At 38.5% G+C, this 25,737-nt stretch overlaps 1 protein-coding gene across 7 annotated transcripts in view; it reads left to right on the top strand.

Annotated features, from left to right (window-relative positions):
- Positions 1-21,997, top strand: part of CNOT6L (CCR4-NOT transcription complex subunit 6 like) — a 144,059-nt gene extending 122,062 nt beyond the window's left edge. For all 7 annotated transcript variants that reach the window (XM_021100609.1, XM_021100608.1, XM_021100613.1 and 4 more), the window contains exons 9-12: positions 2,276-2,427; positions 5,468-5,695; positions 8,266-8,468; positions 14,380-21,997. In XM_021100609.1, the coding sequence (XP_020956268.1) occupies positions 2,276-2,427; positions 5,468-5,695; positions 8,266-8,468; positions 14,380-14,592 (796 nt within the window). In that variant the 3' untranslated portion in view covers positions 14,593-21,997. The remainder of the gene's footprint in view (positions 1-2,275; positions 2,428-5,467; positions 5,696-8,265; positions 8,469-14,379) is intronic.

Here is a 25,737-nt window from a genome sequence, read left to right as displayed (position 1 = left end):
TAATTATTATCCTCTGATTTCAGATTTTTATAATCATCAAAACAAATTCATCATTTTCAGTGACTGATTTATTCAAACATAATACTGCATTTATCTGTTTTATATGTGAGAATCTTACCAGAAATTGTTTGAAAGAGATATTCCATTGCTTAAAGACATTTTTAAAAGTCTGATGTGGAGGACGATCAATTCTATCTGCAGAACACTGAATCTGCCTACTTCTCTTTATTTCTCTTGTCTTTGCCTAGACCACCATCACCTGTCATCTAAACAACTTCAGAAACTTTCTAGGTGGTCTCACAATTCCCCAGTTTTGGTTCCTATAATTCATTCTATACAGTGTTGCTGCAGTGATCTTGAAAAATAAATATCAAATAATATCCTTGCTTAGAAACTACTTCAGTTTTTCTCTTCCTCTTAATCTCCATTCTTTTTTAACCCATAAACATATAAAGCTCTTTTTTGGTCCAGGACCTTCCCTTCTTCCTCCATCTGGAATGCTCTCAATCCCATCATTCACCTTGGTGGTTCCTCATCCTTCATATTTCAGTTCAAATGTCACCTCTTTAAAGTAGAGGGTGGGAACTACAGTCCCTTTAATCACTCTGGGTTAGGAATAGACACATGACCTGACCTTTTATTCTTCTCAGCACATCTGACACATTCAGAATTGGAGCAGGGAGAGGAATATTTTTTCATCTAGCACAGTATCCTGCAGCACAGTAAGGTTTTTTAGTCAGTATTTTCAAGGGGATATGTGTGGGCTTCTATTTCAAAGCCAGGAGGAAGATGGGACAGGGGCCCTTTATAAAACGAAGATGTCTTCTCTCTACTTAAAACCTATTAAAAAAAGTAGACAATATGTTTTGTAGGTTTTTGTCATTTGTAAATACTTTACAAATGTAATAAAACTAGGCTGACAGAGGTTAGATGGCTTGGCCAGTCATACTGCTATTATGTCAGAGCTAGACTCAATTCTGTTAAATCATGCAACTCAATGATACATAATTTGGCACTAAGGAAAAGAAATATTATTAGTGCAAATACAGAAGCTATAATCACAGGGAGAGCCACTCCTCATTGTATAGAATATTTTTCTTCTGTTCACTTAACGTACACCTAATTCCAGCTTTGTAGTAAAAGCCAGATGGAAAAATTGGCTTCTCCTTAGTTGAGATAAGGCTGGGTCCTTGCATTTTCTTGACAAATTTCTTTCTTTCGTTCTTTCTTTCGTTCTTTCTTTCTTTCTTTCTCTTTCTCTTTCTTTTTTTTTTTTGGCTTGTTAGGGCTGCACCCACAGCATATGGAGGTTCCCAGGCTAGGGGTTCAGTTGGAGCTACAGCTGCCGGCCTATGCCACAGCCACAGCAATGCAGGATCCTTAACCCACCGAGCGAGGCCAGGAATCGAACCCACAACCTTATGGTTCCTAGTCAGATTTGTTTCCACTGCGCCCTGACAGGAACTTCTTGACAAATTTCTTGATGTGGTGAGAATAAAACTGCAAACAGTGTTGGTGAATTTTATACTCTTCTTTCTTATTAACTTGTGAAATCAGTTAAGGTTGTGTTCACCTTTGTGTTTTTTTGTTTTTTGTTTTTTTGTCTTTTTAGGGCCGCACCTGTGGCATATGGAATTTCCCAGGTTAGGGGTTGAATCGGAGCTACAGCTGCCGGCCTACACCACAGCTACAGCAACACCAGATCTGAGCCATGTCTGTGACCTACACCACAGCTCAAGGCAACGCCAGATCCTTAACCCACTGAGCAAGGCCAGGGATTGAACCTGCGTCCTCATGGATGCTAGTCAAATTTGTTTCCATTGAGCCATGATGGGAACTCCTGTTCATCTTTGAATACAAGAAAATCCCAACATAGCTTAAAGAAATAGAATAATTTTCTCACCGAAGCAGTCCAAAAATAGCAGTCCAGGACTGGTTCAGCTACTCCCCCATTCATAGTGGGCTGACCTTTGCTTTCCTATTTCTCACCACATGGGCAGCAATGTAAAAGGGCAAAGGAATACATGCACGCATATGTGCATGTATGCACACACATACCCCACATATTTGCTAGGTGGCACTTCAAGGGAAGTTTTTACCGTAAGCAGACTTTTCCCCTCTCATTGGCCAGAGCTGTATCACATGGCCCCTTGCAACTCTAAAATGGCCAGGGGGACAATGAGCAGTGTCTATTCTGTGCTCCCTTCATTTGATGTCTTTTAGCACGATAGTTCAAGTGCCTAATATTGTAACACTAATGCACCGTTACTTTTAGATTTACATTGGTACAGAAGCATACAGTGGAATTTAACCAGGTGGCAATGGCTAATTCAGATGGATCCGAAGCTATGCTGAACAGAGTGATGACAAAAGATAATATTGGTGTTGCTGTGGTATTAGAGGTCCACAAAGAACTATTTGGAGCAGGTGAGTGCAGTTTAAAATATTCATACTAAAAATGAACACCATCACAAGTGCAGAGTCTTGCTGGTATTTGTTGCATAGTTATTTTCTTGTCTTTTGAGGAAAGTTAAGGGAGATGGGTCGGAAAGTAGCACTAATTGTGTAAAGCATTGTCTGTATCTGGGGATAGTACTTACCAGGTAATCTGTAAAAAAGAAGGTCGTTAATATGCCATTACTTCCAAAAGGTTATTTGAAATAAGAATTGTTTTAGGCTGAATTTGGAAATTATGATGACTTGGTTCTCTTTTTAGCCACATTTTTAGCTTCTCGAGTCTGAAATCTTTTGTCTTTAAGGTTAAGTACTTGGCACGTTTTCTCTGATTTCTTTGTTATATTTCAGTCATTGTCAGGGTAAGAGCAGGATCTTTTATCTACCCGGTGCTTTTATTTTCCATTTTGGATTATTTATAGCTTCCTTCAAAGTCAGAAACTCATTATGTACTTTGCATATCCAGACCTTTTTTTTCCCTTTTCTACTGCCTGCCTTTGAGCATTTCATTGTTTACTTAACTATGTTTTAGGTAAGAGCAAGGAGAAGGTATAAGACCACATCATGACTTTTTATTTTATTTTATTTTTTGGTTTTTAGGGCCATGCCCGTGGCATATGGAGATTTCCCAGGCCGGGGGTTGAATTGGAGCTACAGCTGCCGGTCTACGCCACAGCCACAGCAACACAGAATCCAAGCCATGTCTGCAACCTACACCACAGCTCACGGCCATGCCAGATCCTTAACCCACTGAGCAAGGCCAGGTATCAAACCCACAACCTCATGGTTCCTAATTGATTCGTTTCCACTGTGCTATGACGGGAACTCCACACATCATGACTTTTATTTAAAATTTTTTTTTCTTTACTTACCTGCAGAAAAAAAGTTTTATTCCTTAAGTATTGATTTGAATTATTGAGACCATGCTTATCTGTCAAACCTTTTCTCACTGTTCTTCAGTTTATCATAAAAAATTATTTGATAGGAGATTTTAAATTTCTTCTTTTTAAGCCTCTTCATTTTTACTTACTTTTATGTTCTTTCTAGTCTCATTCTTCTCAGAAATTTGGTACCTTTTTCTCTGGTGATGCAGAAATTGAACTTCTTTTGGAGTTTCACTCTTTTTAATTTGCAGAGGAGTAATTATAAATTATACAGTAGACACTTTCACATTCTGAAATATGTCTCTCTTGTACTCCTGGGGGAGGAATTTAATATTATGGAAGGTGATTATGGCCTCTTTGAAGGGGTGAGTTTTTTAATATTTAATACAGTGAGCATTTAATCTACAGCCAAAAGTGGCACTATAAAACTTCTAGGAAAAGAAGAGAGCTTAGAGAATTTGGGCTGAAAGTTTTTATCTTATGATCAAATTGCTTTAAATATGACTAATTCTATCACATGTAAAAGATAGTTCAGTTACTTGTTTACTCAACATCAAAGATACTTATAGCTTGGTAAGATGGAAACTTAACTTTACCAAAATCGTAGACTGAGAAAATTAGGTCTTTCTGCAGAGTTTGTATTTTCAGCAGAAACTTTTAAGGGATACTTGTGTAAAAATTTCAATAGAAAAATTAATTTTGTGTGTTCACTAATAGTCCAATAGTACAAAAGTGGATAAAGTGTGAGATCCCTTCATCATATTAATTCCCGGTAGGGGTAACTCTTATTCACTTCTTTGTATATATATAGGTATAGTTTTATTTAAATGGCATCATATCATGAATGTTGCATAAGATTTTCATGGACATCTTTTTCTGTCAGTACCTATTAACTAGGTTAAATTTTCACAGTTTGCCCCTTCAAATGTGCTTATGGCCATTTCAAAGGGGCAGGTTTTTTAATGCTTTTCTTGTCCACTATGTTAATATTTATTTTGCTAGAATTAAAAAACAGTATTGCAGAGGAACTGTGGATGCAGCCCTAAAAAGACCAAAAAAAAAAAAAAAAAAAGACCAAAAAAACAGTATTTTAGGGGGAAAAAGAACATTAGAGATTATCTAATTGAATACCTTATTGTCCATATGGACCTGAATACCTAAAAGGTTAAGTGATTAGTAATAAAAGTTAGGGATAATAATAAAGCCAAATCTGAATCCCACATGCAGATTTGGAGAGCACCCTGCTCCCCAGTTCTCATTTTTAAAATTACTTCTTTTGGAAGTTCCTGCTGTGGCCCCATGGGATCAGTGGTGTCTTGGGAGCACTGGGACTTAGGTTTGATCCCAGCCTGGTGCAGTGGGTTAAGGATCTGGCATTGCCATACCTGCAGCTTAGAATTGTGACCTGATCCTTGGCCTGTGGGTTCCATATGCCACAGGGAGGCCAAATAAATAAATAAAATCACTTATTTTGGATATATGGTATGAATTTGTTTTGTTAATTTATTGTATAGGTTAATGTAATATGATTGCCTTTTACTGTTGCCCTGGTCACTGACATGCTTAGGAAATAAATACAAGGTGAGTGAGTACTGGGCAGCAGGAAGAATTTAAAGTAAGGTTTAGGTGATTTAGATAACCTCACTGTAGGTTATTTTAACAGTTAAATGACAGAGATATTTAAAGTTGTCTTTACACTAAGAACTCAGTACTATAATCAAATGGGTCTCATTCCTAACTTGGCTAGAGAGCAGAAGTTGGCCAACTTTCTGTAAGTGGCCTGGTAGTAACTAGTTTAGGCTCTGTGGGCTACATATGGTCTCATCACAATCTTTTTTAAGGGTTTCGTAGAACCCTTTGAAAATGTAAAACCAGCCTTGGCTCATGCAGGCTGTACAGAAACAGGTGGTAGGCCAGATCTAGCCCCAAGGCTGCGGTTGATTGACCCTCATTTTGGGGTTACCAGAATCTCAGCACTTCTAAGAACTGCTCTATGAGGTAAAAGGGAACGTATAAATTAATGGAAAAGAGTTAAGAAATGTCTATGGTTTGGGGGAGAACACGTTAAGATACTGCTTTTTTTTGATAAAGTATAATCTTAACCTTTTTTCCCCTAATGCTTAATTTAGGTGTGAAGCCTATTCATGCTGCAGACAAACAGCTGCTTATAGTGGCAAATGCCCACATGCATTGGGACCCAGAGTATTCTGATGTGAAACTCATTCAGACCATGATGTTTGTCTCAGAGGTTAAAAACATTCTGGAGAAAGCCTCAAGCAGGCCTGGCAGCCCAACCGCAGATCCTAATTCCATCCCGCTGGTGCTATGTGCAGATCTTAACTCATTGCCAGATTCAGGTATTTATGATGTCATTTCCTCTTTGCTTTTGCCCTAACTTCTAGTTGAGTGGCCTAGCTAGCTCCTGACTTTCAAGCAGAGAATTTTTCTTCTAAATTAGAGGGTGTGTCAGTAAGAGTTCCAGGGTTAGGACATGGGGTAATTGAAGAGAGTTTTAGTTAAGCTGTTTCCAAAAGTGTGTGCTGGGACAAAACAGTGAATGCTGCAGTACTTAGGACAGTTGGGAAGCCTTCCCCACCCCCATACCTGAGGTGAAAGTGGCAGGAGCTCTTGTCAGAACTTGAAAAAAGTAGTTGTGAGAAGAGGGCCTGTAATAGGAGTGATGGATTTGAATTGTGATGCAGTCAATCTCTAGCAAACCAACAAAAAGGGAGCCCAAGGAATATATATTCCTCCTTCACTCTGCTCCTGTCCTATGAACTCTTGCCACTGCTCCGTATTCACCAGTCCAGCTAGAGGGTCTGCAGTCGATGCAAGTCAAGGTCCGCCTCCAGTGACATGGGCTGCAGTGGAGAGACTGGAAGAGGCAAGCAGAAAGTTTCAGTACAGGTAGCCATCCAGTTTAATAGTTGGAAACTTTGAAGTGAATTCATTAAGTTATACTTGAACACTGATATTAGGTACAGAAGAGTGACCAAAATTATCTCAGAATTTCACATTACTTTTTGAGCTCCACTTAACTACTTTATGTCCTAACTTAAATTGTTTTTGATCTGTATCTTAAGATACTAAATTCAAAGGTAAAAACAGTAAAGTATTGCTGTTTTGCTATTACCAATGCATATTCTAAATTTTGTATATTTGCAGTGAGCTATTTTAAATTATTTAAAGTAACCATTCAACATAAATATAAGATGACCCAAATGCCCTCAATTGTAAATATTAATAAAATTCTCAAATCTAGAAAGCCTCTTTTCCTTTTCTTCTTAGCAAATAAATACTGAAATTGTCCTTTCACAAATATTTGTCTTGAGCCTCTAGCTAGCCTTGCTGACACCTTAACCATGTCCTTCTTTTTTAATTCTTTCTTTGAGTGATTTGCTCTCAAGCACAAGTTTCCCCATCTCATTTGATTTGTTTAAACCAGTCAACATCATAGTACGGTGTGCCGACTGGAGCCAGGCTATCAGGGCTGGATGCTGGATCTACCACGTAGGAGCTATGCAATCTGTGACTAAGTTCTTCATTTTTAAATGAAAGGATAATCATTTTATCTCCTTTATAGAATTATTTGTGAGGTTTAAGTGTTTAAAGCTCTTACAACAGTGCCTGGCATATAGTAAATGCTAGATAAACCATAGCTGCTTTCCAGCTATTCACAATATTGATGTTGCACTCACCATTTATTCATTATATGTTGCTGTCATCCCTGGTCGCAGAAAGAGGTGACTGACAGTGCTCACTAATAATCAACATAAGAAGGGTATTTTTTTTTTCATTTTTACTTGCTATTCATTATATTCATTATATTCATTGGAAGCAGTGTACTTTTTTTGAATGCTTCTACTCTCTTCAGCTTTTTATTATTACTGTTATTTTATTTTTTAAATTATATTTTTAAGGCTGTACCTGCAGCATACGGAAGTTCCTGGGCTAGGAGTCAATTCGGGACTATAGCTGGGGCCTGTGCCACAGCCAGAGCAACACCAGTTCTGAACTGCCCCTGCAATCTATGCCGCAGCTTGTGCAGTATGGGATCCTTAACCCACTGATTGAGGCCAGGGATGGGACCTACATCTTCATGGACCCTATGTCAAGTTCTTAACCCTTTGAGCCACAACAGGAACTCCCTCTCTTCAGTTTTTTAGATACATCTAATATTTTTGACCAAGTGGTATACCTCATGCCCTGTTTAGTTTCATACTGAAAAAATTCACTGTAGCTCAAAACAAAAAAGTAATGCCACCTAGTACTGCAACTAGACATTGCAATGTCTATTTTTGTCATCAGCAATTTTTTGTTTTGTTTTGTTTTTAGCTACACCCATGGCATGCATAAAATCTTAAGCCAGGGATAGAACCTGCACCACAGCAGTGACCTGAGCCACTGCAGTGACCCTAGCCATTGCAGTGACAGCTCTGGATCCTTAGCCACAAAGGAACTCCTATTGTCAGTGATTTAAAAAAATTTTTATTGCATATGTTATATTTTACGTGTTCTGAAAGTGGTTGATTGACTGCATAGAATTGGTGAAATACTAAAGAGGTAGTGGTTGGGCTAATACTCTAAAAATGTTTAGGGTTAAGACCTTCTTGGTGAATCCCACTCTAGACCCTAGGAATCATCTTCAGCTTGAAGAACCATTAGGAAAACTGAAGATATTTCTGGGTGATCCTGATATTTTTGTTTTGAAATAGGCAAATACCCTTCAGTTCGAATCACAGGAAATTGTTGATTTTTGATTTTTTTTTAACATTAACGACAAAAAGGCAGTTTCATATGTAAAGGTGCAGTGTGATGAAACCACTCTGAACCTGGTGTGAGCACTTGGCAGCACATTTTGGCCATGAGGTCTTCTGTAAGCTCTAAATGCTGAAAGGCAGTGTTTCTTCCTTCTTTATTTTTCTAGGTGTTGTGGAATATTTAAGCAATGGAGGAGTAGCTGACAACCATAAAGACTTCAAGGAACTAAGGTACAATGAGTGTCTTATGAACTTCAGCTGCAATGGAAAGAATGGAAGCTCAGAAGGGAGAATCACACATGGCTTCCAACTGAAGAGCGCCTATGAAAATAACTTGATGCCTTACACCAATTACACCTTTGATTTCAAAGTGAGTGACAGCCCCTGGGCTGACATAGAAATTATTTCAAATGCAAACATGTGACAAGAAAGGTATATGTTATTTATGCTCAATTGTATAATCTTCAGGAATTTTTAGATTCTCAAAATGTCTTGGCTGAGTGTGCACTGAAATATAAGGAGATTTGTTAGGTTTTGTGGTTTTTATTGTTGACTTGAAAAATTTTAACCCTCATTTGGTCAAATTTCATATTGCTGTGTGTGTGCCAGGCACTGTTCAAAGGCACTTTATATTTATTAATGTAGTCAATATTCACTTGTCCATACCATCCCTAACTTTCAGTAAGGATCTGAAGCATAAGCAGCTTGATATAGATAGCTAAACTCACCATGAATGACATTGTATCGTATTCCCTCAAAATTCTGTTAGGACTTTCCATTATATCTTACTTATTTCAAAAATTTCCAGTTTTCTTTGGGAGATAGAATGAGAGAGGGTTGTACTTAGGGTCTGTTTTACATCCATATTGTCATACTAATATATTTGTAGGCAGTAGACCACTCCAGCTTGATAAAAGGACAAGAAAGATTTTTCTTTATAAAATAAGATAAAAACAGAGGGCCAGTTGTTCTTTTGAAACATTGATTGGTAGTGGTTTTCTGCAGTTATTAGTCCCTTTCCCTTTGCCACTTTTCTGATCACCCTGTCTGCCTATAGCTTTCCTGCTGTACCTTTGTTTGACTTTGTAGCATTTCAGGCATCTATACTAAAATCTTATACTGTCCTAAAAAAATGCAGATGGTAGAAAGTGGTTAAGAGTAAGAAGCCTAGAGAGAATTTAATAAAATACAAAAGGAAATTTATGAAATGGGCCCTTATACATCTCTGGAAACCTTTTTCCATTTTCAATGCTTGTTAGCCTCTTCCCAAGAAACAGTAGGAAGAAGATAGGAAATTCATGTGCCGATGTTATTGGTCAGTTTTTATAAGAAAGAAGTGGGAAAAAATGTTTAGAAATTGAATCTAGTTTTAGTATTTTTGCTGTAAGAGTAGATAATACTATTCAGAGATAATTTATTTTGTTCAGATGATTCATGTGCAGAAATGTGCTGATAAATATTTAATAACTAGCTTTTTGAGAAAGAAGAAGCCTAAATTTATAGTGTTGGCTGATTTCTGTGGTACAGGTACTCTCATTGTGGTAGATTTCAAGCTCCCAACATAATACCATTGAACACAGAATTGGGATGAAGTGCTAAGAAAGCAGATCCTAGCTGACTATCACACCCCTGCCCCTGTGTAAGCTTAAAGGAAAACCTCTGGATTTCACGATACACAGTTTACTATAGGTTAAGCTGTATACACCGGTATGTAATACATCTCTGCGAACACAACCCACAACCTAAAAAAAAGTTCCTTAAAGTAAGTGTTCAGTGATTCTACAACTCTTGTTGTTTTGGTACATGTGTAGGAAAAAGACCAGGTCACTTCTACCTTAACTAGGCTTCTATACAGGTTATTTTATCCATAAAGTCAATATTGGGAAAAAAAAATTTGGAATATTAATCTAAGCTATCTTATTTCCTCAGACATCTCATTTGCTTTAAAATCTTTTGTTGATGTTTCCTCAAAAGATTTTATATGTGTTAATAATTGAATAAAACATCCTAATGAACCATTTATATTGTCTGAAGAAGTACAGTGAAAGAACCAAAAGTACATGGCTCAGGGAGTGTTTGCTATTTGCATATGTAGGATAGGATGAGAAAGGACAGAACTACAAACCTGTGTGAGAGGGTCATGAATGGGAAGATAAATACACTGGCTGGCTGGGTAGATGGACAGGAAGCTGAAATAAGATGGGAAAGAAGGATGATCAGAACAAACTAAGGGTATCCCTGCCTAGAGAGAGAATTAAGCTTTTAGTCCAAGTAACCCACAGTAAGCTTTTCAGTTTCTTACTAAGCATTTTATGTGCTGTACCAATATTGAAGGGACTTGGTTAAAAAGGATAGGTAGCATCAAATATATAAATGTCTTGTGGGGAGTTCTCTTGTGGTGCAGCGGGTTAAAGATCCGGTGTTATCGCTGCAACAGCTTGGGTTGCTGCTGTGGTGCAGGTTTGATCCCTGGCCTGGTTACTTTTATATGCTATGGGCTCAGCCAACAAGTAAAAAAATTAAAATGTCATGTGGGTATGGAGTTCCTGTTGTGGCGCAGCAGAAACGAATCTGACTGGGAACCATGAGGTTGTGGGTTCGATCTCTGACCTTGCTCAGGGGGCTAGGGATCCAGTGTGGCTGTGGCTGTGGCTATGGCTGTGGCGTATGCCAGCAACTACAGCTCCGATTTGACCCCTAGCCTGGAACCTCCATATGCAGCGGGTACACCACTGAAAAGCAAAAGCAAAAAAAAAAAAAAAAAAAAAAGTCATGTGATTATCATTAAAACCAGAACCAGATATAGTATATAGTATTCTGCCATTGCGTGAATGGAGTGCTGTTAAGTTTTCTTTACTTGGCTTAGCATTTGTTTACTTTCTTGGTTCTCGAATAAATTAGAACTATAATTGATTTGGAGGGACTTGAAGGGTGAGCAGTTGGGAGAATGACTTGTAGACTAGGTATCTTAGTGAGTTTAGATTGCTGTAACAGAATACCATAAGCTGTGTGGCTTCATTTCTCACAGCTCTGGAAGCCAGAAGTATAGGTTCAGGTGCTAGTGTGGTCAGGTTCTTATGAGGCTCCTCTTTGGGTTGCAGACAGCCGTATGCTCACTGCATCCTCACATAGTAGAGAGGGCAGAGAAAGCTCTCTGGGGGTCCATTTATGACCGTTTCATATTTATGACCCAATCACCTGCCAAAAGCCCCACCTCCCTATACCATCACATTGGAGATTAGGATTTCAGCTTATGAATTTTGGGGGAACACAAGCATTCACTCTATAACACAAGGTAAGTTGAATAAACAGCCTAATTCAAACATGCTGCTGCTGCTTTCATACCCCCACCCCCACCCTCCGGCCATGCCCAGTCTTAGGGTGTGTCTGAACCATTTAATGAAAAGAGGAAGGAAAAATTGCCATTATGTCAAGTAATAAATCTTTCTGTTACATGATGAAATTTATGGTGTCTAATTTTCTCACATTCTTTTACAAAACAAAGCTTAGCAGAATGCTAGCTCATAAAATGTTTTCATTGTTTTTACTTTTTTCTCATATACAGTTCTATAGACTTACCTATAGTCTTTACCTAATATAAAGACTCTTTCCCCACATTATATATGGTCTTTTATTTTTTTATGGCCACACCCACGGCATATGGAAGTTCCCAGGCTAGGAGTCAAATCAGGGCTACAGCTGCTGGCCTACACCACAGCCACAGCGACGAGGGATTCAAGCTGCCACATCTGCAACCTACACCACAGCTCATGGCAGCGCCGGATACGGGACCCACTGAGCAGGGCCAGGGATCGGACCTGCATCCTCACAGATATAAGTTGAATTCATTTTGGCTGCGCCACAATGGCAACTCCTATGTGGTCTTTTAAAAAAGAAAATTTGGAGTTCCTGTTGTGGTATAGTGGTAATAAACCTGACTATTCAGTTCAATCACTGGCCCCACTCAGTGGGTTAAGGATCTGGTGTTGCCGTGAGCTGTGGTGTAGGCTGCAGACACGACTTGGATCCTGCATTGCTGTGGCTGTGGTGTAGGCCAGCAGCTGTAGCTCTGATTGGACCCCTAGGCTGGGAACCTCCATATGCCACAGGCACAGCACTGAAAACAAAGAAAGAGAGAAGGCGGGGGAGGAGGGGATGGGAGGGAAAGAAAATAAACAGTTTGGGGAGTTCCTGTGTGACTGAGCAGATTAAGCATTCAGTGTTGTCATTGCAGCAGCTCAGAACACTGCTATGGCATGGGTTTGATCCCTGCCCCAGGAACTTCCACATGCCATGTACACAGCCTAAAAAATAATAAAAAAGACGCAGTTTGAATCAGAAAAGGTTAAGAATCTATAACTTTTTGATATGATACAGTGTACAGATGTACCTACATATGTACAGATAATTTGGGTGAGTTCAGACATGACCTTTTTGATAAGAGCTTTTACTCTGAATATCTCAAACCATGAAAATAGTTATGTCTCCAATATATAAATCTTACTTTCTGGAATGTTTAACATCTTTATCCCTGTGTTTGCAAAAGATTGTATAATTCTAGTAGCTTATGTGTATAATGATACTCTATAATAAAATGGTAAGATACAGGAAGTTTTATTCAACCTAAATTATTGAAAATGTTTTATTTCTGTTTGTTGACATAGAGCTGAAGCAAAAGGTAGTTTCATAAAAGAAAGTAAAACCACCCTGACTCTTGTTAACCCCTTTCCTAAAATATTACTGCAAAACTAGGCATTAACCAAAATGAAGGGATAAAATACATTGTACTTATGCCATTTCTTGACCCTTTGAACTTGGAGCGTTAATGGCAGAAAGTCCTCTCCTGGATTCAAGTAGTTTCCTTAATCTGAGGTAAAATAAGGTTAAGATTCTTATCTAGTGTTGAATAAGGCCCTCTCCCTCAAAAGAATTGTTTTGTTATTTTTGGTTTTGGTCGTGTCAAAATCTGCAGACTAAGGTAATTGTTTCCAAAATTTTCACAGGATAACTTTTTTCAGTAAGAGTTTTTTTTGAGTTCCCATTGTGGTTCAGCAGTTAAGGAACCCGACTAGCATCCATGAGGGCACGGGTTCGATTGCTGGCCTTGCTCAGTGGGTTAAGCATCTGCCGTTGCTGTGAGCTGTGGTGTAGGTTGCAGATGCGGCTCGGATCCTGTGTTGCTGTGGCTGTGGTGTAGGCCAGCAGCTACAGCTCCGATTTGACCCCTAGCCTGGGAACTTCCATATGTTCTGGGTGCAGCCCTAAAAAGACATTAAAAAAAAAAGGTTTTTTGTTTGTTTGTCTTTGTTTTTAAGTAGCTCATTTCACTGTGCTATCATTTAAATTATTAGCCAGAACTCAGTATGTGTAATACTTATGAGTCAGTGCTTACAGGTGTAGAAGTATTTCTCCACACTTGGGCTCAGGCTGTCTTGATGTGGGTAGGAAAAAATTTGACTCTACCCTCTTGCATACTTAGCCAGGGGCCAAAAAAAAAGCAGCACACTAGTTTTGAAATTTATTGGTCAGATAAACCAAATCATCTAGCTCTACAACTGAATCCACAAGTAGATCTCTGCTGAATGTTTTTTGTTGAGGTATTGTTAATGCAGCAAGGAATCCAGAATTTGCAGTCCACCAGGATTAGTGAAAATGAATATCCTAAACTAAAAAACAGATCAGAATGATTAAAGGTGTGCAGTATTTTGGAAGGGCTGAACTAGAATTAGCAAATATGAAATCTTGCCCTGCCACAGCTTCATTCAGCTGTGTTTGGATATCTTGATTTACAAATAACTAAAAATAATGCCAGTTATCATTAAAAGAATTAATTTATCATAACTTTTCATTAACTATGTATGTTTTTATATAAATAACCTTATTTTCTGCTTATCATAACTGATAGAGTTAGTGTAGTTTCCATGTTTATACTGATAAATTAGATTTCACTGACCCAAGCAAGCCAGTTCTCAAGATGCCTAGACATAATCTGGTGTGCTTAGCTTCTCCATTTGCTTGCCATTTATGTACACATGCAAGGCTTTATGATTTCTACGGGGTACTGTGTCTCCCTATTCTGCCGTCTTTATTTCATGTAACACCCATTCAAGATTTGTCCTTTGTTTGACCCATTGTCAAGACAATAGGTACCAGAACTACAATTTACTCAGGTATTTGGCTTTTACAAATTATGGATTGTTCTTTTAATGTATCTTGAGTTTTTCTTTTATCTAAGCATTTATTTTTCTTTTTTTCCCCCCCAACTCCCAATCTCTTTTTAGGGCGTGATTGACTACATTTTCTATTCCAAGACTCATATGAACGTGCTTGGTGTCCTGGGGCCTTTAGATCCTCAATGGCTGGTTGAGAACAACATCACTGGGTGTCCACACCCTCACATCCCTTCAGACCACTTCTCACTGTTAACACAACTTGAACTCCACCCTCCACTCCTGCCTCTTGTCAATGGTGTTCACTTGCCTAATCGGAGGTAGTGGAGTACTGCCCCGCAAAGACGGGGATCTGTTGCTATGGACCTGTACAGTTGTAAATCAAAGTATGTAGGAGTGAAGTATGGCCATCCTTAAGCTGCTTCTTCAGGTTCCTTTCATTATGTGTTTGCTATACGATTTTGTACAGTTTTGTGCATATTGGTATCATTTGGCACTAGGGCTGGAACCAAAGTATTACTCTCTTTTCAGATTTTTAATGTAACATGTTTTTAGTTGAACCTTCTTCTTATATGAGGAGTCAGCACTCATAATTGATAAATCATCAATTCGAGGCCCAACAACAGTGTATTTGTTCTTCCAAAACATACACTTTCTTTCAAACAGTTTCAAGTGAGACAGCCATTTTTGTAAAAAGGCAGTTTTTAAAAACTATAAATAGAAGATTTTAAACTGAATGATGGCTTGCCTTGCAGGAAACTTTTTTGAATTTCTGTTTTCCATGATGATAAACTAATTTTTGACTCCCCAGTCATTTGCACATAAACAAAGCACTTAAATTTGCTGGATCTGTACATAAATTAGCCATAATGAAAAAAGTTGAGAAATTAAAGATGGTTGCACAATATGCTTTCAAAATCAAGCATTTAACAGCACACAGCTATTTGTTGGGCAAGCGCTGGTTCGTCTTTTTGTTTGTTTGTTTCTTGAATCATTCTGTATTTTGTTCCCCTATTAGTTATAACCTTACTAGAAGTATTAATTCTAGGCCTGTCTCTCCAGTGTCTTTATAGGAAAACAGCAGGTAATTTCTACTGCCATACTTTTTGAAAATAGTATTTGGTCTATGTAATATGCCCCCCAAATTAGCATCCAGTATTTTTTTTAATGATTTCCATCCACCCTTTTCTGCCTGGCTGTGCTGGAAAAAGAGAAAGTATATCATCTGCATCATTTTTGCTGTTATGGTGAAATGTTAAAAAAAAAAACAAAACAAAAACAAAAACAAAAACTACTGAATTGAAAAGGCCCTGATCAAAGTTTTACAAGGAGAAAGCTATACACATATTTCATGTGTTTCCCAAAGTAGGTCAAGTGGCTGTTGGTTTTGGCTTTTTGAGGTGACAGTGGAAAGGATTTGAGGTGACAGTGGAAAGGATTTGGAGGGGGAGAAAGCAGGGAGTAGTTGAAAACCTTGGATCATTTTTCCTGACTCTAGTTGCCAAATGGCCGTTATATGCTTTTAACCTTTGTTTCTGTTGTCTGTCAGGGTTGAATTAAGAAGCTACTGGTTTATTCCCAATTATTGATGCTCTTTAGATATGTTGAAATCCTTTTTTCACCCAGGAGGGGCCAGTTGAAAATCTGTGACTCAAGAGGCAGTGAATGAAATACCGTTTTCTGGGGGAAAAATTGGTTGGCTACTTGATGTTAATTATGGCACAGTAACAGGAAAAGGTTGTGTCTGTGTTTTTAAGTTTTTCCTTATTCTGCTTTTTTGCTGCTATAAGAGTTTTCTGAAATTTATATTTTAAACTTTTCATGCACTTTACTGTTTCTAGTCTCAAAATGTGATATTTTTAATAAACAAGAAATTTTCCATTATGTGAATGAAATTTTAAAAGAAAATAGCCTATATTTGTGTCTCACTAATATATAAAGTACAGGTCAAATTTAAATTATTTAATTAGTTTTAAATATATACAATTTGTCTCCTCTTTCAAACCTGACATCTTAGGCTGTTTTATTAGTCTTAAATGATGCATTTCCTTTGGTTGTTTTATACTAATTTCTTCCATAGTAAATTAATCAGGCTACATAAGAGAATATTTCCCCTGAAGGGTAATTTTAGTGGGATGAGGGTGGTGGGATGATGTAATATCATATATGGGATTGCATCAGAAGGGTTCTGTAAAGCCTAAACTCCCTCTTAAAAGTGCCTAGTGATAGAGGCGTTGTTTGTCATCTGTTATAATTGGAATGTCATTGTAGTTGAGTGAAGTTTGATGTAAATAAAATATTCTTTTAAAAATGTTAAGGTACCAGAATAAACAAACAAAATAAAGAAACAACCCTTAAGATGACAGATTTTCCTCAATGTGCAGGTACCCCTTCTTATATACCTCAAGCATTCAACATCTAGCCATGCAAATTGATTACCTGAAGCATAGTACTGGAAAGTAGAATAGCATGAAAAACTTAATTTTGTGGACATTACCTTTTTTTGTAATCAGCTACTGTATGTTTTATTTTAAATCTTTTGTTTTGTGTGGGTTTTCTGCTCTGGAGGTATATGCACTAACAGAACATTTTCCTCCTTTCATATACGCATGTTAATTAGCAATGTGAGCAATATTTCCTACCATACTTCACTCCCAATATTTTTTGAGATGTTTGTATAAAATGGAATTTAAAGTTCACTTATGATTGTATATGAACCACAGAGGAGCCCATTTATTAATAAAAAAAAAACTTTTTTAATAGTTAAATGTAGAGGGAAAAATAAAAAAAAATTGGGAAACATTGTAAACAGCTTAAGTTTATTTTGTGTATGATCGAGGCACTCTGTTGCAGGAAGGTGTGTAATTGGGTTCTCTCTGCTTCCAAATGCACTCTTTCAAACCATTCATTATCCTGTGTATTTTTAATGTGGTTTTAGTAAATGTTGGTAGTAGCTCTGTTGAAGTAGGTAATTGTGTTATGTTTTGGGTGGCAAACACACTTGGGGCATGGTAACCCAGATTTCATGTGCACGGTTTCCCTTTAGCCCACTGCCCAAATTTCACACACCCTTCACCCTTTGTCCCCTTTGTAAAAGGAGTGGTATCTGTTTTGAGCTGCCAATTCAGATGATCAGAAATGCTGCTCTCCTCAGTATTGTCTTGTTAAATAGACATTTGGAACTTTGGCATGAGAAGCCCAAAGGAAGAGGTGAATGACATGTGGTATATATTCAATGAGAGTGAAATATTTATGCTCATATACTTTCTGGCTCTCAGAATAAGTTAATAAGCTTTTTATGCCATGGGGCTGCTGCATATTTTATCTGAAGTTAAAAGAAAATTTGGGCATTTTTAGATTGTGATAATGTGTTGTTGTTTTTTTAACTGTTAAATATGATTTCTGATATTTATCTAAGAACTGGAGTGTTCTTTAAATTTATTGAAACAGTGTTGTTGGAGGAAGGGAAAACTGCACTGTTTGCCATTACACCAGTCATACGTGTGCGTGTCAGGTCGCCCACTCTCTCAGGCATCAGTACCCGCCTCATAGCTTTACACATTTTGATGGGGAATACTGCAGCATCCTCAGGACTGACATCTGGGAAAGGCTCAAATCCACTTACTGCTCCTTGCTTGTTGACTTTGTTTTAAAATATTGTGCCTGGTGTCAACTTTTAAGCAACAGCACTGCCTAAAAGCAAGCAGAGAACAGAATCCCAGCACCATTCTATAGGCAACTTTTTAGAATTCAAATATAGTAAATCTGTTCAAGATTTATGATGTTTTATGTAAAAAAAAATTTTGTACAACGTAGCTGAATATTTTTGTTTCATTTCTTTGATGTAAGGCGTGTGAACGTTCGTTCGAATATCACATGTTAAAGTCAGGTATGGCACAATGGGTTCTGAGACCAGCTTTTCCTCCCTCCCATTTGCCTTGTTCCAAGCTCGCTCTTTTCAAATTATTTTTCTGATATCCATAGGCAGATATTTAATTTTACTAATAAGCATCCTGTGTGAATGTATTAAAGAAGCCACTGTGTTTTAGTATTGTAGTTTGCAGAAATATAAAGCTTCATTTCTTATTTGTCCCTATTCTTTGGTGTTTTATAGTTATATATTAAATCACAGAGAAGCAAGGGAGAAAGTTGAAGGACATTGAAGGCTCATATCACTTGATTCTACGGGGGGGGGGGTGTATTAGAATTGAGGATGTGACACGTTAAAAGTGGAACGTGGGCAAACGTAAGGTGTTCCATTTTAAAATTGTATGTCCTAAGTATATACTGTTAAATGGATCAAAAATTAAGTTTATATTTGCATTTCCAAGAGTTTCTAAAAATCACTAATGCATCTATACTTTCAACTCAAATAGCAAATAATAGAGAAAGCACAAGAAAAAAAATATGTGAAATGTGTTCTTTGATGAAATCAGAGACATATGGTTCATTATTTCCACTCCAAGGCTAGATTTTCTAGCAGTAAACATTGACAATGTCCCAGTACTTACGTTTTTGTTTCCAGAGTCTTACATTCTGAGTTTCTGAGGGATTTAAATAACTTTGTAAAATACACTGACTGGTCAGTAGCTTCAGTCACAGAAAACATCATCAGTTTCTGATGTATGTGGCAGGCCATAAAAATGGCAAGCAAAGACTTTAGGGCGCATTTTCAAAAAAGCACTCATACATGATAATATTTTAACAGAAATGTGAATTCTCACATTTGTAAGGTAATCTTTCTTTTCTACCTGTCCTTCCCTTAAAAAAAAATCACCTTTCTAATGTGTAGAAGATTTGTTTAACCTTTTCCTTCCAAATATATCATGTTTGTAGAACTCTACACAAATTAACTAGGGAAATCAGAATATTTTTCTAAGTGAGGAACTTCAGTTAAAGTCTTGAATTTGTAGGCAGATGAAAACTTTTATACTTAGGGTTGCTTTGAGCAATTTTATTTATTTATTTATTTTTTGGTCCTTTTAGGGCCGTACCCACGGCACATGGAAGTTCCCAGGCTAGGGGTCAAATCAGAGCTGCAGCTTCCAGCCTACAACCACAGCCACAGCAACACAGGATCTGAGCTGTGTCTGTGACCTACACCACAGCTCAGGGCAATGCTGGATCCTTTAACCCACAGAGCAAGGCCAGGGATCAAACCTACATCCTCATGGATACCAGTCGGGCTCTTTACCACTGAGCTACAACAGGAACTCCGATTGTAACTTTTTAACAGCATCATGATCACTGAATTTGAATTCAAAACGTAAGGAAATTAGTACACCTTTACCCTGGGTTATTTACCAAAGTGGTAATCTGTTGAAGAGCAGGATACCAAGAGTATCTTTTGTTTTACAACATGATACATCTTTATTGTGTGTCACCTTAAAGCTTAAGGGTAAAAGAAAAAAAGAAAGTTCTTATACCTATTGTTGCAGGGTGTTCTGAACAAGATCCATAGAAAAAGAAAAAAAAAAAAAAAGCACAGTTCTTTTTGGAAGGTGGTAAGGGAGAACATGCATGTTTCTTGTTTTAACCAAATACCTTCTTTGTATAAGTTTCTCTGTTAAATCACAAGTTCTGTAGCAAGAAATAGGGAGATTCCAGGAAAAGCAAGCTTTATTAACCTAAGTAATCTCTTTCAGCTTAAGTTTGTTTAGTTAGACTTGGGTTATTCTTGGAACCAAAGGAAAACAAGTATGTTGAGGTTTTATTCAACAAACATGATGACATCAAAGTAATGGAATGTTTTTAAGTAAAATAATTTTCACTTTCAAGGCAAATGAAATAAGGACATTTCTGCCTATTAAATGTTAATTTTCTGTGGCATATGGTATAAAGTTAGTAGCATTGTATTGAAGGAGAAATTGTCATCAGAAATAAATCACATTGAAGAGGGTATGCAATGCCAGGTGACAGGACTTTTGGCACAATAACGTTGGGTATGTTCAGCTTCCACAAACTTTGAGAAGACATAGTTTGGCACCTACTAGTTGTTATTTTTGTTACAACAATCTCCCTGAATTTAGTTAATGTCCCTAATTGTGTCTGTCACTTTTAACTCTAAAGCATAAGAATCATGGAGCGCCCCCCCGCCCCCGAAAGGGTCCTTTTTTGTTCCTTTCAGTTTTGTGTTAATTTCTAGTTACTGATATGTGACTGTATTTTCTTTCAAGATATCACAGGTTATATGTACCACAATTGGCTTATTAGCACTGGTGTGTCAAACAATGGCTTTGCTTCTTACAGAACAGGCTTAGTTTCCGGCTACTTGTTTCGATCTTGATGAAGTAGTCTGAGTGTGTATTTATTCAGAAACTGTACTGTCCTTTCTCCACGCTTAACTTGCTAGTATTTCCTTACCTTTGAAATTTCTGAGCGGTGCTCTGCCAAGTTTGGGGTGTGGGGGGGTTTTGGATGGCTGTGTTACTGCACACTGGATCTGGAATCGTTCAGTGTTGTGAGTGGCAAATTTCTTAAACACCAGCAGCACTGAGAAGTGCACTCTGGGCATTTGTCCAGTTGTCCAAATGCAAGCAATTCTTTCATCTAGGAGAAGCTGAGGAATATAGTTCATTGGAGTAATTGCTATATTTTGAGGGGAATGAATGCTTTAAACTTTGGGTTTTATGTCTCTGACTGGAGTGGGATAGTATGGAGGGAGGTGTGTGTTTGTTTTGAGCGTGTGTGTGTTTACCTTTTCTCTCCGAAAAGGCCAGGGTGTTGGTCAGATTCACCATGGATTAATTTATATTTTTTATTGTGATTTCTTTCAACCATAAAACAAGTGCCAACTAATCATCCATGAGATGACCTACTCTTCCACTCAATTTACCATTTGAATAGGGAAGAGTTCATTTATTTTTATTACTTGGCATTCAATTAATAATTCATTGTTTTGCATACATTTGAGTCATTTGTGGCCTCTGAAGTGTTTTTGTACCTAATTTAATGGTTGGAAAGCAAAGCACATGAGTTTAAAACTGAGCAAGAAGTTTTGGTAATTTTTTCCCTGAATACTTGGTAGTTTCTATTGATATTATTCCAAAACAGATGCTCCTGTTTTAGGCTGTGTATTTACTTCGCTTTTGTCCTCACAAAAAGCCAAGCACTAAATCAATTTGTTATTGTGTTCTAATAATCAGTTTAAAATCTGAGATTTTCTTTTTTTTAAATTAGAAGCTTTAATGAAGTGCCATGTAATTGTAGCTTACTAGTGTTTAATGTTTAATAGACTGGTTCTGTGGTGTTCTAATCATTTAACACTCTGTTATCCCCAGAGAAAGTGGCTCCACTCTTAATTGGAACACAATCTCTCTGGCAAAATCACCAGCTGCTTTATTTTTCTATTTATTACAGTTAAATAGTTGATGAGGTCTGAATCTTGACCAAACTGCTCAGCTGAGATGTTTTTCACAATAGACACTGTACAAAATGTGCGTGCAAAAGGACACAGTTGGGTGGTAGTATTTTTTTCATTAATGTGAACATTGACTAAACAAAGCAGTCCTGCCTTTTAAATCTTGTGGCAGCTCAGGAGGGAGGTGCTTAAGAACCTTAACTACTATGTCCGATGACAAAATACTTTTTTCCATTTTGGAGATTGGGTACTGCTCACACATGATGTATAGGGCTAAATATATGCTTGTTTCCTTGCACCTGTGTACTTCCCCTTCTCTCCCTCCCTTTCCTCCCCCTGTAGGCAATAAATGGCCATTTTGCAACTGCATATCTTTGTCTTGTTTTTTTACTCTCTATGTGTGCAGTATCCGTGTCTGCTTTCAAGTCAGCACCCCTCTCGTAAAGTGAAGTAGGGAGCCAAGGTAATTCAGGCAAAAGTTACAGATTCGTGCTACATTTTTTTTTTTTTTTCTGGTGAAAACTACATTACTACTTAAATAATACTTTGTTTAGAATAGATTTGGAAGATAGTCATATGAGACTTGGGCTGAAGAAATTGGAGCGGAGGGATGTGATACTTTTGAGTGGAGCTTTAAGAGCCAGTGTGCAATCTGTCATATTCCCTTTTCTTGCTGTGATGATCATAGAAGCGTGATGTTGCAATCAAACCTCTCATCCTGGATCCTTGAGTAACTTGGAACAGAGCTCCCTTGCTGACCTACATAGGACATGTAGTGTGAGTGAAAAACAACCACCAAATCTGTCTTAATATAACAAAGGTTTGTTATTACAGCCTAACGTAGCCCATCCTGACTGGTGGACAACCATCAGACAGATCTTCCGAGTTACCAGTATTGATCAATTCCAGCAGGTGGACCTGCCAAGGCATAGAGTAAATCCATTCAACAAACATTCAAGTATCTTCTAGAACGAGATGCTCTGTGCGATGTAAAGATGGACAGGTTCCTCATCCTCCAAGAATTCACACCCAAAATCCTCTTCCATTTATGACTAAGGAGAACATAGTGTTTTAGTTAGAGTAACAGTAACTTAAATCTGAGAACCTTAGAAGAAGGACGGAAAGGCACACAGTGAAATAATAGACATTCTGAAAGCTGTATTTAGGGATATTGGGTGGAAAAATGATATTAAAGTATGATGTGATTGAGAAAAGATTATTCTTGAAGAGAGTGAAACATAATAACTGAATTGTCCAGCGTAAGTGCTGAGGGAGGATATGGACTAGTTATTTATTTGGAAGAGGCTGCTAACATCACCAATCTGTGGTCTGAAAGGTCAGTGCCAGCTGATTTGTCTTTTCTACCAAGGACCCATCGTGGGCCTGTCATTGATCCTGAGGACCCTCTCTTTACAGAGGCCTTGATGTTGGCCAGACCTTTGAAAGCCTTCCAAAAGTAGAATTGCTCACCTCTGAAGTGGATCTAGAAGGGACCAGGTTTCAGGATAACTGCTTTAAGACACACAGGGCAGTTAAGACATTCACCAGGTGTCCTTGCATTCGAGCATGTGATCTTGGACGAAAACGCATTCTCATTGGTAAAATGGATATAAGAAACTAAATCTCATGAAATGGCTTCTCCAAAAGCAAACACCAAGACAAGGGCTTGCATACAGATAGCTTATTTGGAAAAGTGATCCCAAGAAAGTAGAGTAGGGAACTTAGGACGGATGAAGCAGAGGAGGAGGGAAAACCAAGGCAAAGATGCATTATTGAGCTGATCACCTCTGTGTAGAACCCGGGGCATAAGCCTGCTGCTGACCCTAGGAGTTGCTGAGAGGAATGTACTCAGAATCGTCTTCTTGAGGGATGGGAGAGGAGAGGCAGGGGGTTACTCCATGAGTGTAAATCCCTTTTCCTATCCATCTTCACGCACCTATCAGATCCACTGAGCAGGTTCCTGCAGGTATCCCATACAATAACAGTGGAGAAATAGGGTGGGGAATAGAGCGGAAAGCAAGAAACATTTGGTGGAGCTGAGGCAAAGTGCTACTAAGCTACATCTGCATGTGACTGGTTGCCAAGGCAATGGTGAGAATAAGAAAACAAGCTGAGAGGATGTGAGGCAGACAGAGCCTGAGAGGAGTCTAGCACCATGTACTCTGTACCAATGAGATCTGTTTGGACCTATTGATAAATCCATTTCATCACAGACTTCGAGGTCAAGACAGGCTGTGATCCCAGAAAAATATAGAGGAATAGTGAAACAAGGTGTAGTCCACTGCTGCCACTGGTTCTGAGGAATATACAATTAATGTCATCTTCCCTCTTCCATCATGCATTCTAGATTTTATTCAGCTTTACACCACCACACCAGTAGGTCTACATTGCTTCCCTAATGTTGGGTGACCAAGAGCTTCATCCCAACCAGATGTTTTAATCTTGTTGGGCCATTGGTGGCTGAATCTGCCAACTCATCCCTGGGCATGAGAGAACCAAGAGCTGCCCAGTGAGTCCCTTGGGTTCCAGACATGTTTCTTCCTGCCTCCTGTTATGCAGTAGCATCCCTACTTTCTCATGGCCATTTGATATATGTACACTAGCATCATGAGCCCCACGTATGGGGGCAGCCTACGTTCAGTGTGTGGGCCTAAAGGCCCAGTCTCCGTCCACACCGCAGCAACTCTAAAGGGCCCTCCCATCTTCAGAGTTCCACAGATGCCTTGGTTGAGACTTTTATAACCTAACTACTCCCTTGGCCTAGTTCTGATTCCTTTCACAAAGTTTGATTCTGAGAGCACTCACTAAACGGGTAAGTTTCCTGCACACTCATCTCCATGTCAGAGTATTCTTCTTAAGGAACACGACCTGCCACACCAAGTTTCAAGGAGTCATGCCAGAAGCTTATTAGGACTGCCTCTAGGACTCCTTGCTAAGACTTTAGATCTTGAATCACTAGAGGGTGCCACTGTGAGAATTATTCCTTATGCATTTTTATTCAGGTCACTCTGACCCAACACTTTTGAGGATCCATTTCCACGTGTTTCTCTCATTCCTGGTCATAATGTTAGTCCAGGTCTTAGAATTCTTTGGGAAACTCTTTTCTTCTGATATATTCCTTGCACAGGCTGTGCTGTGATGTTGCCATAGTTATTGATCTCACATTCAAAGGGAGGAGGTGTAGGTGGATCTGATGAAGGAGAAACATTATCTTTGGAGGCGCCTGCTATAGGTGACAACTTTGCAAGTTATCCAGACAAAGGGAAGTTTCTCTAGCAAAGTGGAGGACCCCGAAGGTTCAGGCTGTGGGGATTCAAGCTTCTCTGGCTTTTCTGAGAAATGTCCCCATCCCAGGTTTTAGAGTCTCACTTTTAATGCACAACCTGGAAGACTGCCGAGACTCATTGTGGTTCTGCTACTGTTATGCAAATCCTGGTCATGGTCTTTAGTCCTGTTTGCTGCTAAAATAATGGTCCTTAGACACTGCCCTGGATGTATCTGACTTTTCACAGTGTGTCTTGTGTTATAGCTGGCTAATATGGGCCTGTCTTTCTCTTTTTTTGAGGTGTCTAAAGTCAGTTTTGAGAACCAGACAGCCCCACAATCACCATACTTACCATTGCACCATACTGGTTAAGTGCTAGTTCTGTAACCATGTAACCGATGCTTCCCTTCCACTTGCACTTCAAATCCACCACCAGTGAGAGCATCAACCAGCAACAGAGTGACTAGAATGTGATCCAGGCCCAGAATCCCATCTTGAGCATTTGCTTCCCTGGGTTACTTATGATAATGGCTGTCTTAGCCTAAGTTTCACAAAGGGCAGAGCCTATGAGGTCTTTTGTGTAGCTAATTGATTTGGGGATGTGATCTCAGGAAAAAAGAAAGAGGACTGGGGAGAGTCAGTGAAGGAGGACCAGCCAGTTTGTTGGTGAGTTCTCGGGCTGATCACCTCTGTGATCCCACTGGGAACCTTCTGAGGAGCCATGTAAGACACACCTGAGAATATCCACCTGAGGAATGAAGAGAAGATTTATCCAGTGGTTCCTAGATCCTCTTGATTAAAGGTCACTTACTTGATGAGAACTTTCTCATATGTCCAGACCTAG

The sequence above is a fragment of the Sus scrofa genome, chromosome 8 (genome assembly GCF_000003025.6).
Source record: "Sus scrofa isolate TJ Tabasco breed Duroc chromosome 8, Sscrofa11.1, whole genome shotgun sequence".
NCBI lineage: Eukaryota > Metazoa > Chordata > Mammalia > Artiodactyla > Suidae > Sus > Sus scrofa.
The sequence above is the reverse complement of the archived record's forward strand: the minus strand, read 5'-3'. Positions and strand labels throughout refer to the sequence as shown.